The following is a 15443-nucleotide window of genomic DNA, read 5'->3' as shown; positions in this document are numbered from 1 at the left end:
GGTACTGTTACCCAATAAATAACACGTTTATTTTATCTTCAACTAGTGTACTTCTGAGTTGTGTCTGGGTGCTCCCGAGTCTCTACACTGTAAAGGGGGAAAAAGCATGAAACTGAGTTTAGTTTAGTCCCGTATGATATTCATTGACTGCCAGCTCCTGCCCACAGTACTCAACTGGAGTCCCATGCTGCTCCAAAATAAATGAATTGGATCCTACACACCTAATTTTGTCTACCAGCTGTTTTTTTATGATTGCATTTAATATGTTTGAGCAATTTTTGTCTAAGTTGTTTATGTGCAAACTTTGTTCTCTTTTGCATTGATCACATCACAGTGTGCTCATTTTTATGAAGGGCTGCGTTTTCAAGTGTCACATTCATTCAAAGACTGCAGTTTTCCTTATTTTAGGCAACTGTGCACAAGTCATAAGCATGTTATGGTTTGTAGTTGCATGACAATCAAAAAAGTAAAAACATCAATAATAAGAAATATAAAAAAATACATATGGTGCATACTTGTTTTTATACTAATATACAAATCTTAAGTTTTAGCTAATATGATGACCTTTTTCCAAATATGTTTGTTCTTTACTGAAAGTCAAAAATGAAATTAAAAATGTAAAACAAATTAGAATATTACATTTGTGACACCACTCAAGCTACGTTGCAACACCTCATGGTGTTACAACATACATATTTTGGAAAGCTTAGGCCTAGGGCTTCACCCTGTGTAAATCTGGCCCTGTGCAGAATGGGGGCCAGTCAATTCTAAGGTCTTTGGAGCTGCAGAGCAATAGGTCTTATCAATGCACCACTCTACCACACAGAAAAACTGTGTGTACAGTAATGCCGACATATGTAACGTTTTGTCAAACCTATTGGTTAATTTGTTCATATTTCCTCTTTACATTATTTCTGCAGTAAAATCCCCCCAATATGAAACACACAATGCTAATGAGGTTTTTTTGCAGCAAAGGTTATGCAACCTGAAAGAAGTGAATGTAACATGAAAGAAGTGAGGATACATTTCTCAACATTTGTTCATTACAATTTGTGGTGTTATTTGAGCACACTAAGGTAAAGTTGCAGGCTGTCAGAAAATCCAGATTAGCCATTTAAAACAGAAGAGGAAATCATTTTTACATTATTAGACCAGACACTTTTAAATGTCTTTTTTATTGACTTTGTTTATTGATTCTTTATTCATTGTGAGGACCACTTTCTATGAAAGGTTTGTTTAATATTTTCAGATAAATGTTTGTTAAAAAACAGGTTGGTGTTTTCAAGCTTAAGGAATATTCTTTTTTTTAAATAGGATTTCATGTTTTGATGGTCATTCATTATTAAATTTCAGAAAACAGTTTGTTTTTTAACATATATGTAATTGACCTGTAGCTTTGTTTTTTCTTTTACTTTACTATCGCTGTTTGTTATCTTTAATAAAACTGAGGAAACATGCATTTGTCTTCATATAATATTTTTCCATTTTATTTTTGAGTAATATATGCAAGCTTGAAATTTGATTTCTCTTAGATAATACCAAACTTTTATGAAGAGAAATTATAAAGAGAAATAAAACAACTTCAGAATTTTCTTTGGGGTGTGTGGGGAACTAGCATTCAGATATAGCGCTTGCATATCGAATGTGAGACAAGTTAGCTGGCATTCCTTCGTCAAGCATTTCAAAATTTTCTGTGTTTTAAGATTTTCAATGTTTTTTTTTTTATGAATTTAAAAAAATCATGTTATCTTCATCACAATACAGGTTGTGAAGAAGAAAATATTAAGCCGATCTTCTAAGGGCACATTTAAAGTAAGTTAATACTTCACAAGTACAATAGTAGACTTTCATTTCCTTTCAGATTAACACAGGATCAATCTATCTATCTATCTATCTATCTGACCATATTTTGAGACACCTTATTAAAATGAATCTGACCTTGTAGAATAGGGTCAAAAATGTTGTTTTCATGCCTTTCTCCTCAGTATCACAATCCTCCGTATATTTGTGCATCCTTCTATTTTCAATACCACACTGTCCCTTTAACATGCACGTATATGCATTGCTTTCAACAAATAATTCTAAGTTGTTATATCTTTGGCAGAACAGTTGTGTTTTTTTTTATTTCAAGATGTGCTGAGATACATTTACAGTGCAACTTTTAAAACCTCACGTTCCCTGTAAGACCGTCAGAGCTATTTATAAGCAGTTTTGATATTATAACGTAACAGTTATTTATATTTTTAAACTAGCCGCATATCCTTTCTACATTCACTTTTGCAAAGTTCAGCAGCACTTAAATTAATATAAGGGTGGCAATGTTGAAAGAAAGCATCTTAAACCACCTTTTTTGTTCTTAATGCTTAGAGAAAATGTAAAAATTTAATGGTCAACATTTTTGTAATTCATTGATATTAAATAACTAAAAACAGGACTGCTAATTTTCTAATTTTTTTTCAATGAGATGTACATATAAACAAGTATTTCCTTATAACAACTAAAATCATAAATGTAGTTAAAAATCAATGAAAGAGTCATCACTTGTACGCCCTTTGTCGCTGCTTATTAAAAAGCTTCAATGGTGATGCAGAGATCTTCAGAGTGTGAGTGCAAAAATGTTCTTTTTTTTTTTTTTTATAAATTTGTGAAACAGAAATATAATAATGTTAATTCAATAAAATGATTCTAAATTGCCAAAACAATACTGTTGTTTTATCACTAAACTTAATTTCTGCAAGTTCGCTAATAAAATGGTTTAGGAAACTATAAGCATGCAAGATAATGTCAGTATCTTGAAAGTGTGACATTTGTCTATACAGTATGTACAGTACATTTTGTTTGTCATTTTTATTCAGCTACTTTTTGAATTCACTCATGGAAAAAAAGATTTGGAGGAAGTATGACAGGAGGTAGCCCTGGAACTAACCCTGTATGGCACGCCACTCTACTGCAAGTTTAAAGCAATCAAACACAATAGGCAGTAGGAGATTTAGACACATAATATTAACCTCCATTTGTATGTGGGTGAAAGTAAACTGTTTTTGTCTATAAAAACCAAATGATCGTGCATGAATAATGAAGTGAAACAATGGATTAGTGAAAACGACTTGTCCTTACATTCTGAAGTGAACAGAAGTATTGGGTTTACTGGATTGTAACTCTGCAAACAGCAAAACAACATAGAAAATGTAACCTTTAATCACTGCATTTCTACACTTTATCTCTTTGAAAAACGTTTTAATAGCAAATTGTGAAATGGTAGTTATTTTTAAAGTATAGGAATTGTGATTTTAATGACTATAGCACTAGATATCAAATTAATTTCAACTTGTTATAATTTATAATAAAAGAAGAAATAATTTTTCATGATCGGAACGGAGCAGAAGCATTCTATGACAATACAGTAGACTCAACACAAAAGTGACAGTTATAAATGAAATAATACATAAATAAATGCACCATTACATTAAATTAAAAATAACATGTCAAACATAAAGTGGTGTCACATTTTAATTTGTTTTTGAACCATTTAGTCCAATTCAGGGTCCACAGGGGCCACGGGACAAACTCACAGTCACTCATACAGGGTAAACTGAGAATTACCGATTAACCTAACATGGATAATCACTATTGGAAAATATAAATGTATGGTACTTTTCTAAATATTAACATATAATACATACATTCAACAGTGCATTATTTATTAACAAATTTTATTATATATATTTTACAAAATGTAAAACATCATTAGAAAGTATGAAAAACAACACCATATTTTATTTACCTAATATGGAGCTTTTTATGTTAAAACGTGAGGGTTTTTTTTGTGTTAATAACTAATTGTTAAGCAAAGAATAAAAATCGAATGGTGTTAGGGCTGTTTATTAATTGTTTATTAAGTTTTGGATTGTTTACTGCACATTAGTAGAACATTCTGTTGAGTTTATATGATTTCATTTATTTGTTATATTGCCTAGCAATAAAAATGAAATTCATATTTACAATTTTTCTTTAGTACATAAGTAAATAAAAGGTAATTCATAATAGTGAAGTACCCAAAAGTTGTGTAAAATGTTGGAAGATACCTTTTATCCAAAAACCCGCAATCCAAAGTGAACAAATGTATTTTCAGAAATGTTCTTAATAAATACAGCAGAGTGTAAAGCCTTTATGTCATCTACTTTTGGGTGGTGATGTTGGTTTTGTTATTTTCTTGAGAATTGTACCTTAATTAACTCTCAGTTTTGATGGCTGAGTGGTGTTGAAACATAAAATAGAGTTACTGGAAAGCATTCTTGCCAGGGTCTTTAATTTTCCCATTTGCTCTGAAAGTAGGTTCCAACTGCAGCAAGCAAAAAGTGAATACTTGGGTGATGCAAGTAGAGTAGTCAGCAATGAAGATAAACCCACTTCCTGCTTATGCTACCAGAAGAACAAAGAAACTGCAGGTGTCATTTGCTTGATGGTGTGACTCCTCTAAGAAACTCATTTGGCTTTTATTTTTTATTTATTAGAAAATGAACTTACAACGGACATATACATTATCATCTGTGGGGATCCTATTTCATATCACAGGTAAGAAAACAAAACTAATTGTCTGTCTTCAAAGTAGCCTTTTTGATGCTTTAACATAATTTGGTAAAAAATATGCAGCTGAAACAACACAAAATAGTTACTTTTTATGGTTGCGTGTTGAGTTTTCTTAAATTTATATTCTGTTCAGTTTGCTTTTTCTTTTCCAAAACCAGTAAGTTTATTTTAAATTATAAATTTAGTTTTTCTCAAGTCTTCATCATTACACTTCTTGCAGGCATGGCTGTAAACGTCATCTAAATTGTTTCCGTTTTCGTTCTTTCTTTCTGACCTTTTTGAGGGCTTATCTAAACACAGATATTCAGTGCAAAAGCTTAGGAAATGTACCGTAATTCAGATTTACAAAGTACAATATATAAAATATTCCAATGTGTTATACAAGGGCGTGGATTTTAGTTTTCAAGTAGGTTTCTAAAATTTCAAAGGTTGTTGTGTGATGGTTAATCCTTCCCGTGGTTTTGTTTGTTTTGTTTCTTTGTTTAAAAGAATTTTAAAATGCCAGAATTCGGCTTGTACTCTACAATGTATCAACATATTGCACGAAAAAAAGTCATTGATTGCAGTCTTGCATCCTGTTTCTAAAATAAACAGGCCATCCAAAGGCTTTGTGATACTCATGGGGATAATCGATAGACTTTGTGAGTAAAGTATTTGACACTTGAGGGACATTGGGTACAATTTAAGGCACATTGGTGAATGTAACTGTCCCCTCTCTGCACCTCTGTTATAATGAATGCTGTTTTTAAATACAGATTTGAATCTGTTCGGTGGCTTTGGCCTACAAGTTATTTATTATTATTGGGAAAGAAATATTTCTGCATAGATTTCATCATTTTCTAAGACAAAGGTATTAAACATGGCAAAGATTTTCTGAGAAAAACTTCATTAAATTACAATGTAAGCGTAACTGAAATACATGATAAAATGGGTAAATCAGCTGCATTATTTGGCAATAGTATAAGTCTGTGTAGCAATACATACCTGGCCAGGCAACATTAACATAGATAACCCTTTTGAGAAAATTAACAACCAAACATCAATAACAAATCCATAGTTTTACTTTTAATTCTTAAACAGTTTAATAATTTAAAATGTATTTAGGTGAATTTTATGTGACTCCAGCATTTGCTGGCAACAATATACCATTAATAAAGAATTAATTAAAATTCCAACAGACAAGAGACATATACGTACATAAGTAACACTGTTTTGCATATAGCATTCCATCCCACAACGTGTGTGTTTGTGTGTATTTATACATAATTTTTAACACATTATTGGGTAAGTTACTAGTTGTGCCCAAATAGAGGTTTCAACCTATGAGTTTGATGGATGTGTATGTATATATATGTATATGTAAGTGTGTTTTTATGTAAATTTGCAGGATTATACATTTATATAATTGTGCATACAAACACATACATACATACATACATATACGTATGTATGTATGTGTTTGTATGCACAATTATATAAATGTATAATCCTGCACATTTACATAAAAACACACTTATACAGCATTTGCAATAAGTATGCATATATATATAAAATATATATAGTATGCATAAATATATATGCACATACATATATATGCCTATATATAAATCTATGCTATCACATATGAGCACATTAACACATACAGTACATGGTATTTATATATATCTATATAACTAATATATACAGTATGAGCATAATACTAATTAAAATCATTTTGTTCTGCAGTTATGTGTAGTGCACTTTGATTAATATTTTAAATAATGAATGATAACAGCAAATTTCAATCGGCCTGTTCTGAAGAAAATGCAGAAAATGAAAAAACTGTTTAACCCTGGACTTCATCTCATTGTAAGGAATAAATGACCCATTGTGTATATGCAATTCTAGAGGAAAAAATAATAAAATTGAACTTTTTTAATGAATTCTAAAATCTCCTGTGACAATCACTTAAAGAACATTTTTGCTGGTGGGGACTAAAGAGGGTAAATTTCTGAAATGTTTGTTAAATCAAAAAGATGCCTTATATTTGAATTTATCTTGGCAAAAAGTTACCGAATAAATGAACGTGTAATCAGAATTTTCCACAACAACAGTAAATATGATCAAATTAAAAAATATATATTTCAGATAAGACAATTTTGATTGGAAAGTGTTTTTCTTTATCGAAGCAGCCAACACTGCAGCGTATTTGCTAAGTAATAAAACTGAAATGATCCGTACTTTACGGATTAAATACTGATGATGACTTATGGTGCAGTATTAGGTAAATTTATATACAATGAATCAAGCTTTATTGCACCCTGAGGCAACATCAATAAGGAATTAAAAAGCCAAAAATGTCCAAAAGCATTTGTTTAAAATGTTTTTATTTTGAATGTATAATAACCACATCTCAATTTAATTCACCCTACACCTTAGTTTATCAATTAGTGTTGATATATTTGTTAAATCTGGCATCCACTATAGGAAAATGTAAAATACATGGTGATCACTTGTTTAATTTTCACATTATTTTATTTTGCTGCAAATATTTCTTCACTGCCCATTTGAATATTCGTCAATACATCTTTGGAATCCATATATCAAATACAGTGTTTTGAGACCAGTTAAAATGTATTATGAAGTTATTGGTAGATGAAATCAATAAAATTAAGCCACATGAAATGCAGTAACCAAATACTCTACATTAATTTTAAGACAATAACAATATGATCAAATACAGTCATTAGTTATCATTTCTCAATACAATAAATGCTTCAATTACTTCAGCCATTGCACTGTAATATTTGATTAGTTTTTGTGGTAAATGCAGATGCTTTTGCAACTTTTTGTTTTTTTCTATATTAATATAGGAAAGGTGTCTATTTCTTAGCAAAGTGTTTCATGTTTATGGTGACAAGAAACCTCTCATCTAATGGAACCCCTGATGGAAACTCCCTGTAAACAATGCTTGTGAATGGAACACCTGTAGCCTGTATCAGATGATGAACAATGGCTTATCAGTCAGTGATCAGTGTATGCAAATCCTGCAGGCTTCTGCTTACGACAGTGTCCTACATTGGATGAATATCCCTCATTGGAAACTCAGAGTAAGATCAAAAGCAAGTAAAGACAGCTGACAACAGTACTAATGGCAGTGCTGCACTTGCATCCCTTCAACTGAATTTCTTTCATACTTTTATAGTACTAGGGTGTTGTACCGCGTTAGCCATTATGAATGTAGTGAGAACTCAAGCAAAATGACACTTTTTATTGGCTAACTAAAAAGATTACAATATGCAAGCTTTCAAGGGAACTCAGGCCCCTTCTTCAGGCAACATCTTTGCTTGACTTCTCACTATTTTCATACTTTTGAAATAGAGAAACACAGGTATTTTAAGTCTAATTTTCTCAACGATAATCTGACTTGCATAAGAGTCCATGTACAAATCTTTTACATTTACAACAAGCTATATATATGACCTCATAAAAATGAACATTTCATGATTTAAAATAAAAACAAGGTGTAACACCAAAAAAAGTCTTACTAATATTTGAAAGCATTAGTGGCCACAATGATGGTCGTCAGTAGAGGGATGGTTTTGTTTAGTCAAGTGCTAGTGAATGTAATAAAACCTATGATTCCCAAACTTGCGCAAACTAATTCTAGGTTTTGAGGGGTTGGGGCCTATCCTGGCGGCTAAAGAAAATAATAGTTAATTTTTAAAAGAAATCTTCTGTTTTTTTTAACTAATTTATAACCTGTAATGATTTAAAAAGAAATTTATCGCTGTTTTTGTATCTTTTGAGTGAATGTACTGTTTACTAATCAGCCTTGGTTATCGATTTTAGATAACTAATTCTACTATTGAACTGGGGGTTAGAAAACAGCATTTCACAATTACAAAAATACTGCGGGCAAAAAAAAAGACCAGAGTATGCAATATACTAGACACTTATACGCTGTTAATGTCTATTTTCTATGACCTTTTTGTCTAAATAGCAATCAGTTTTGTTTCCACACTGCAATGTCATGAACAATATAAAGTCCCTTTTTAGAAAATAAAAGTTCATAGACGTGATTCTTAAGATAACCTGCCATCGCATTCCAATTTTAAAGCCTTGACATATACTATATTTTCCCCCCAAACATGGTTTATTACAATTTTCTCAAGGGCAGCCACAGAGTGGCACAAATTAATAAATTAATATAAAATATGCACTTTATATGCTAAATATAAACATACAGATTGTCTGGAAGATGTGTGGGAAGCACAAAAGGAGAATAGGAGCGCAGTAAACAGGCAACTTGTTACTATCACCCAGGCAGAGAGCGGCCTCCACACAGGTAGGTCCTGTTTATCAGCTGGCTGGAAATACCCTCTGCGCAAATAGTATGAATGACTGAAAATGTCATAGTGGACCGAATATTTAGCAATGAGGTTAAAAATCTTGGGTAAAAGGCATTAAACTGTAAAATAAAAGTTCTGTTTTTCTAAGCTGGCATCATTTATTCTATCCGTGCACACTGTTTCTCATACTAAAGATGTCTGCCCAAGTTAACTCAGTTAAGTTAAGTCAGTTCACTGCTGAAAGGAGACTCTTAAAATGAGCTTTTTTATGAGCATTCTGGCTAATATATACTGTATATATATAGTAGAGGTAAAGAAAACTGCAATACTGTACAAAGTAATAATCATCCTTTGCTTTGGTCAAGATAGTTTTTGCATTCACTTTAATTGCGAAACAAATTGAATCATTCAACAGTATGCACACCATCAATACACATTCACCTATGCACATTTTGACCATGCGCTTATGGCGACTGATCCGTTGTTTTCTTACACCAAGCAGTTTAAAAGTAGTCCTCTGAACAGCATAATTGAAACCTTATTGTCCAAGCCCAAATCCATGGCAGCCCATCTTGCAATATTTACATTTACTTATTTGGCTGACAGCTTTATCTAAGGCAATGTACAGTAACATCTGAGATACGATTGCTTGCAATGTACATTTCTTTTGGTTTTTTTTTCAATTGAACCAGTGGCAGGTGAAGTGACTTATTTATAGCCACACATTGTCAGGATTTGAACCTCAGCTTCAGTGTTTAAAGATGAAAGCCTTAACTGCTACACCACACTGCCAATCCATCATTTCTTTCCTCAGCTTGGAAAATGTCTGAGACTGGCTCTTGTAACAGTACAGAGCCCCTCCATTTCAGTGATGGTTCCAAGGCATGGGTATACCCAGTTAGAATGTTTGTACATAGTAAACAGTTACAACATTGTAACATTTCATTTTTAGTATATACTGTGTAATTCAATTAACCATATAATTAAAAACAATAGTTGTTCTTAATAATAATTGTTCTTGTGTTATACAGTGTTACTGTATTCATACAGCAGTGACACTGCAACATTGAATCATTATGCTAACACTCACAGCTACAACAAAAATCTTTTGATTAGAGTGCCTAAAAATGAACACTCTCCCCAAGAATGTTTGCAAGTACAATGATATGATTCAGTTTGTCATATATATATATATATATATATATATATATATATATATATATATATATATATATATATATATATACTAGACATTAAGCCCGTTACAATAACGGGCGCTAGAACAGTAGTGCATAAACATTAGTAGGAACAGTCTACATTAAATGGCAAAGGACCTTGACCTCATTCTGTTTCTTCTCTTAATTTTTTTTGTCAAAAATATTTTTGCAAGAAGCCTAAAGTAAAATAATAATAAAAATAAAATAGAAACGTATGACAACACAGTAAGTATAATTAATATTGCCTTAGTGTAAAACTTTGTAACTATCTGTAAGACACAATATCTGAAGAAGATATTTAGGTAAAATTTTCTATTTTTTTACCTCATGAAATTTTTCTATAAAATTTCATTATACTGTAGACAACATTTCTTGTAAATATTCTGTCTGAGTTTGGCAAGAGTTAGCCTTGTTCAGGACCATCTACAACCTTGACAACAACATCTGGAAAACTTCTAACTCTTGATAATGCAACATATAACTGACCGTGGCTGAATACTGGTTCTGGCAAGTAAATGCCAACTTTTTCTAAGGTTTGCTCTTCTGAGTCTCTTTCTTTTAGCGTTTTTCTGATGCTCATTTTCTTTTTCTTCAATCGATCGAATTCAATCGAATTTGTTAGTATTTTTTTTTTTGTCTTTCAGCCTTTCTTTTGTTGGTGTTTACTTGTTGAGCTGGCTGTTCTTCCAGGAGATGTTACTTATATAGGATTTGATTGTCTGTGTCTTTTGTTCTACTTGACGTGCCTTTTTTTTTTTTGGTGGCATGTTGTTAGTAGATACGTCCGTAATATTTTCTCTTACAGTAATACTGGCTTGTATGTGGCTGTAATATGCATCAGTGTATTGTGTGCCTTTAAATTTCTCTCGCAGTAATACTGGCTTGTATTTTCGTAAAATGCCTGTAATTTTCTCTGACAGTAATACTGGCTTTGATGTCCGTAATATGACTTTAATTTTCTGTCACAACAGTGGGCAATCGACAGAGTGTCCCCAGCAACTGATGTAATGTGTGGCGTGCAGTTAATAATCGTGACTGTGTCGTCTCCCCAGCAAGTATTTTAATCTGTGCTTGCGTTTAGCTGATTATTGTAGGTGTGGCGTCTCCCCAGCAACGTATTTTATGTGTGCGGCCGCGACTACCTAATCAGCACTCTCCCAGCAATTATGTCTTTTATTTGTTTATCATGTGCTGCCGTGGCAAGGCCATTCACTGTGTGCCCAGCTTCGAGTGTGTGTGCGACCAAGGTGCCGTGTGCATGGGCGGGGCACAGTGCGATGTGCATCTCGGCCCCGCACATGCGCACTTCACCAGAAGACACACACACGGACACCTGGACGCACACAGGGCTTTTATTAAAGAGGATGATATATATATATCATATATATATATAATTTCTTTACAATTAGAGCATAAATAACAGGTTTCTGAAGTGATCTTGGGAACCTTCTGATTTCCTGCTGCATATACAGAGACAAGCAACATTTAGTATACATAGTGCTTTTGGTTTAATTTATTGCATCTATTTTTTCCTCCTGGTTAAAAGGCAAGCTTTTTTGAAGTCCAGTGTCATAACCTGTAGACCAGGGGTGTCCATCTCTGATCCTGGAGGGCCGAAGTGGCTGCAGATTTTTGTTCAAAACATTTTATTACTCAGTGACTAGTTTTGTTGCTAATTAACTTCTTTTGTGTTCATTTTTAATTGACTTGCTATTTAAGACTCAGACTCTCCAATTGTTTGTTGTTCATTTTTAGTGATACGAAACGAGCCAACACATGACCAGCTAACCTATGTCTGTCATACAATATTTGAAAATAAAGAAAGGTAGAAGACTCAATAATGTTGATTTGCTCAGGTCTATAAAATGTTTTTTAATGGCACTCTTAGAAAAAAGAAAGTCAACCGTTCTGGAAATGTCCGCTGTGGTAGAATGAGAGCACCAACACACCATAGAATTGAATAACGGGTTTAATTAACAACAAGAATTGGTTTCTAATTAAGAAACTCGTTGGCGTGAAATTGGCTGGAGTTTGAAGCATGGAATGTAGCTGATCATCTGTTGGATCATTTCACGTTATGTTGTTTTTCTGATATTTAAGGGGGAAAAAAAGCAATTCAGAGGTCTGAATCTTAAAAAATAAGACAAAACAATGTGAAAAAAGTAATTTAACAGCAGAAATTGGCCACTGATTAAGACAGTGTCAGAAGGGAAAACCTGCCAAAGGCTTATAAGTTAGGCAAATTGGTGATTATTGCAGTATGAGTGAGTGTGTACTTTGGTGAACTTGCACCCTTTCTGGGGCTGGTTTCTATATTCTACCTGATGCTGTATACAGTAGATAAATTCCACCCTTTCCAACCTTAGATTTGAAAAATGAATGACCAAAGTGTTACTTGTAAATATTATATGCAAGTTTATCGATCTGAATCCTGTTACTATACACAGGGCTGTGGAGACCACCTGCTTACACATCTGTAACACACTGTCAATTAAAACAGATATACAAGCAAACTGTCCCTCATGTCTCACATTTGATGTTGTTACTGTGCCTCACATTTTATTTGCGTGTTTGTCCTTGGTGCTTGCCCTTCATAATGATAATTTTGAATTTAAGCCTGTTCTGTGTATTGGCACTGGCCTGTTATAACTTGTTCACCTCATATCATTGTTCATATGCCACAGGGTACATTCAGGAGCACATATGGTTTTGTGAGTCCTTTATCAGAGAAAATATAGCACCAAGGAAGAATCAGCCTTTTGTTGAAGGAGCTTTACAGGGTGACCAGGGTTTAGAGGATGTCAGACATTGCTCACTGAAGCTGGCAGTTTAGCCAGAATTCTTCTTTCTGTTGCTCCCTCCGGAGTGCCCAGGCTATTTTGACCCAGCCTTCCTGGTTAACTTGTTGGGTCTGTTGCTATCGTTTTTCTTAACGCTACTGCTTCAAAATATCAGTAATAATAAGAGTCCACTTGCTGACTGCTTGATAAGTTGTTAATAAAATGGATGGATATTAAACAATATAATAAAAATGGACCTCCAACAGCTCTGCCTGAAGCACCAAGGAAGAATCAGTAAAAATATTTGGCCCATGCCAAAGAACCTGAGCTACCTCAGCAAATCAAATTAATTCCAGGCTATTTTGGTTATGGCTTCTGCTTTTGCAGTGAAATCAAGATATTTATCCAACGAAACAAGTACATTCTTACATGACAATATGACTGTAACAAGCATATGTTGCTATATGGCACATAATGTTATGGCTTAAAGTTATGTTAAAGTCTCAGTTTTCTTCAGTTAATGATATTTCAGTGGACTAAAGTTTCTCTTCCTTGCTTTTAACCCCTCGTAGGTTTATTCGGTCATTATTGTCAAGAAGGCAGCTACACTAAATGGTTGCCTGGATATAAAAACAGCCCCAGCAGTCAGACTGAGCTTGTTGATGTAACACTTGCATGTGCCAGCCACAACTTAATTGAAGTGTCAAATCAAGTTTTATTTTGCGTAGTGCTTTTAATACTTGGCACTAGCAAAACACATTTTGCAAATCATGCTACTGACAAAGGAAATGAAGCACTAAATGTCATATAAAAGCCAGTAAGACAAAAGGGCCTGGGGCAGTTCTACATGAAAAGAAGGTGGTCCTTAAAAAGATGCATTGTGACTCAAGGATGGAAACTCAGCAGTTAATAGATGCTCTTTCTGAATGCAACAGAGAAGCAGCAGCTATTCATTGTGAATCTAAATATTTATTTGGGAGTTGGCGATTTAAGCAAGAATCTTTTAGGTTCAAATCAGTGACAGGGACCTGGGTTCAAATCCCAGTGTACTCACTCACATGGTCTCCATGTGTCTCTGGCTATGTTTTGTGTGGGTTAGGTTGATTAGGTACTCGAAATTGGTGCCATATGAATGAACAGAGTGCGGTGTGGTGGACTGGTATCCCAAGCAGGAGAAGTTCTTACTTTGCTACCAATGCTGCTGTGATCAGTTTAAATAAGCATGTTGTGCATTCAGAAAATTGGATGGATGGATGGATGGATGGATGAAGCAACAAATGTACTGTGATTAACAGAGAGTGTTGAAATTGTTGTTTCTTATTATATAACCCACAATGTTTTTCCACCCAAAAATTCAATAAATGTTACAATAGGAACCTCCACAGTTATTGTTACATAACAAGAACTTAAGAAATGCTTTGTTTCATCTTTATAAAGCTTACAAAGCACCAACACTTTGCACATGCATTTCCTAATCGTGTTCTAGTATGTAACAAGAGCTCATCAAAGGCATTGTTTAAGATATATACATATGACTTAGAGACTAATACAGTAAATACCTGTAGCAAAGTGTATATTCCAAAGTGTTACCAATAAGTCTTTGGGATAACTGCAGCAAAACTGTAAGGACTCCAACTTTCAAGAAGAAATAATAAACCTAACCCTGAGGTCAGCCTTGCTAATATTCCCAGCATTAGTTTTTATAGTGCTTTCATATTGATTAGCTCAAGGCGCAGCACAACTCTTTCAATAGTGGTGATGCAATGTTTTAAGGGGAGAGAATAACGGGAAAAAAAAGAAATAGGAGAGGCTTTTCAGGTCAGTTGTGTCCGCTGTCCGATCCTTGACTTTTCTTAATTTACTTATTTTTCCATTAAATATTTTGGGCTTTTCTCCTCTGTTACTCAAGGGAAAGCTCCTGTTCTTCAGAAGCATCTGGCAGAGAAATGTGAAGTTTCCTGTTAAGCATTTCCTTTTGCAATTACGCTGAATGTGTGGTTTGTCTTTTACCTAAATGGTCTACCATTTGTTGCCACCCTACCCTTGCATGCTAACTTTTCCTGACTCACTAGCATGAGCTACAAGATAAATATTTGATAATAGAGACAAATTTGCAGGAATTTCTTCTGTGTTCAGTTTTTGTGTTCATGAAAAGTGCCGTTTTTGATGGTCTAGTCTATGAATAGTGCGACATAAAATAAAGACTGGGTAAAATTCAAGGTGTTTATTTATTGTTGGGGTGGTTCATGGGTTAGCATGGTGGTGTAGTAGTTAATACAGATTTATTGTTCTGGGTACGAATCCTGTCTCAGTCTCTGCATGGAGTTTGTACCTGCTCCCCATGTCAGTGGACGTTATTTCCTAGTGTTCTTGTTTCCTTTCACATTCCAAAGACATACAAGCTCACTTAAATGGTCCAGTGTCAGAAAGTGCAAGTGTGTCCAGGAGTCTTTCTGGAGATGGGCTGTCACGCAATTCTGCATTTCTTTCTCTCTACCACCTTCACATCCCATTCACAGTGCTAT

General features: G+C 33.8%; 1 protein-coding gene across 2 annotated transcripts in view; it reads left to right on the top strand.

The window, feature by feature from the left end:
• The first annotated feature begins 990 nt into the window (after positions 1-990).
• Positions 991-15443, top strand: part of cd247 (CD247 molecule) — a 124627-nt gene continuing 110174 nt past the window's right edge. For both annotated transcript variants that reach the window (XM_039744636.1, XM_039744635.1), the window contains exons 1-3: positions 991-1014; positions 1765-1812; positions 4515-4575. In XM_039744636.1, coding sequence (XP_039600570.1) covers positions 1006-1014; positions 1765-1812; positions 4515-4575 — 118 coding nt within the window. In that variant the 5' untranslated portion in view covers positions 991-1005. The remainder of the gene's footprint in view (positions 1015-1764; positions 1813-4514; positions 4576-15443) is intronic.

This window comes from Polypterus senegalus, chromosome 2 (genome assembly GCF_016835505.1).
Source record: "Polypterus senegalus isolate Bchr_013 chromosome 2, ASM1683550v1, whole genome shotgun sequence".
Classification (NCBI taxonomy): Eukaryota; Metazoa; Chordata; class Cladistia; order Polypteriformes; family Polypteridae; genus Polypterus; species Polypterus senegalus.
Note: the sequence above shows the minus strand (reverse complement) of the source record. Positions and strands in the feature narration are given on the sequence as shown.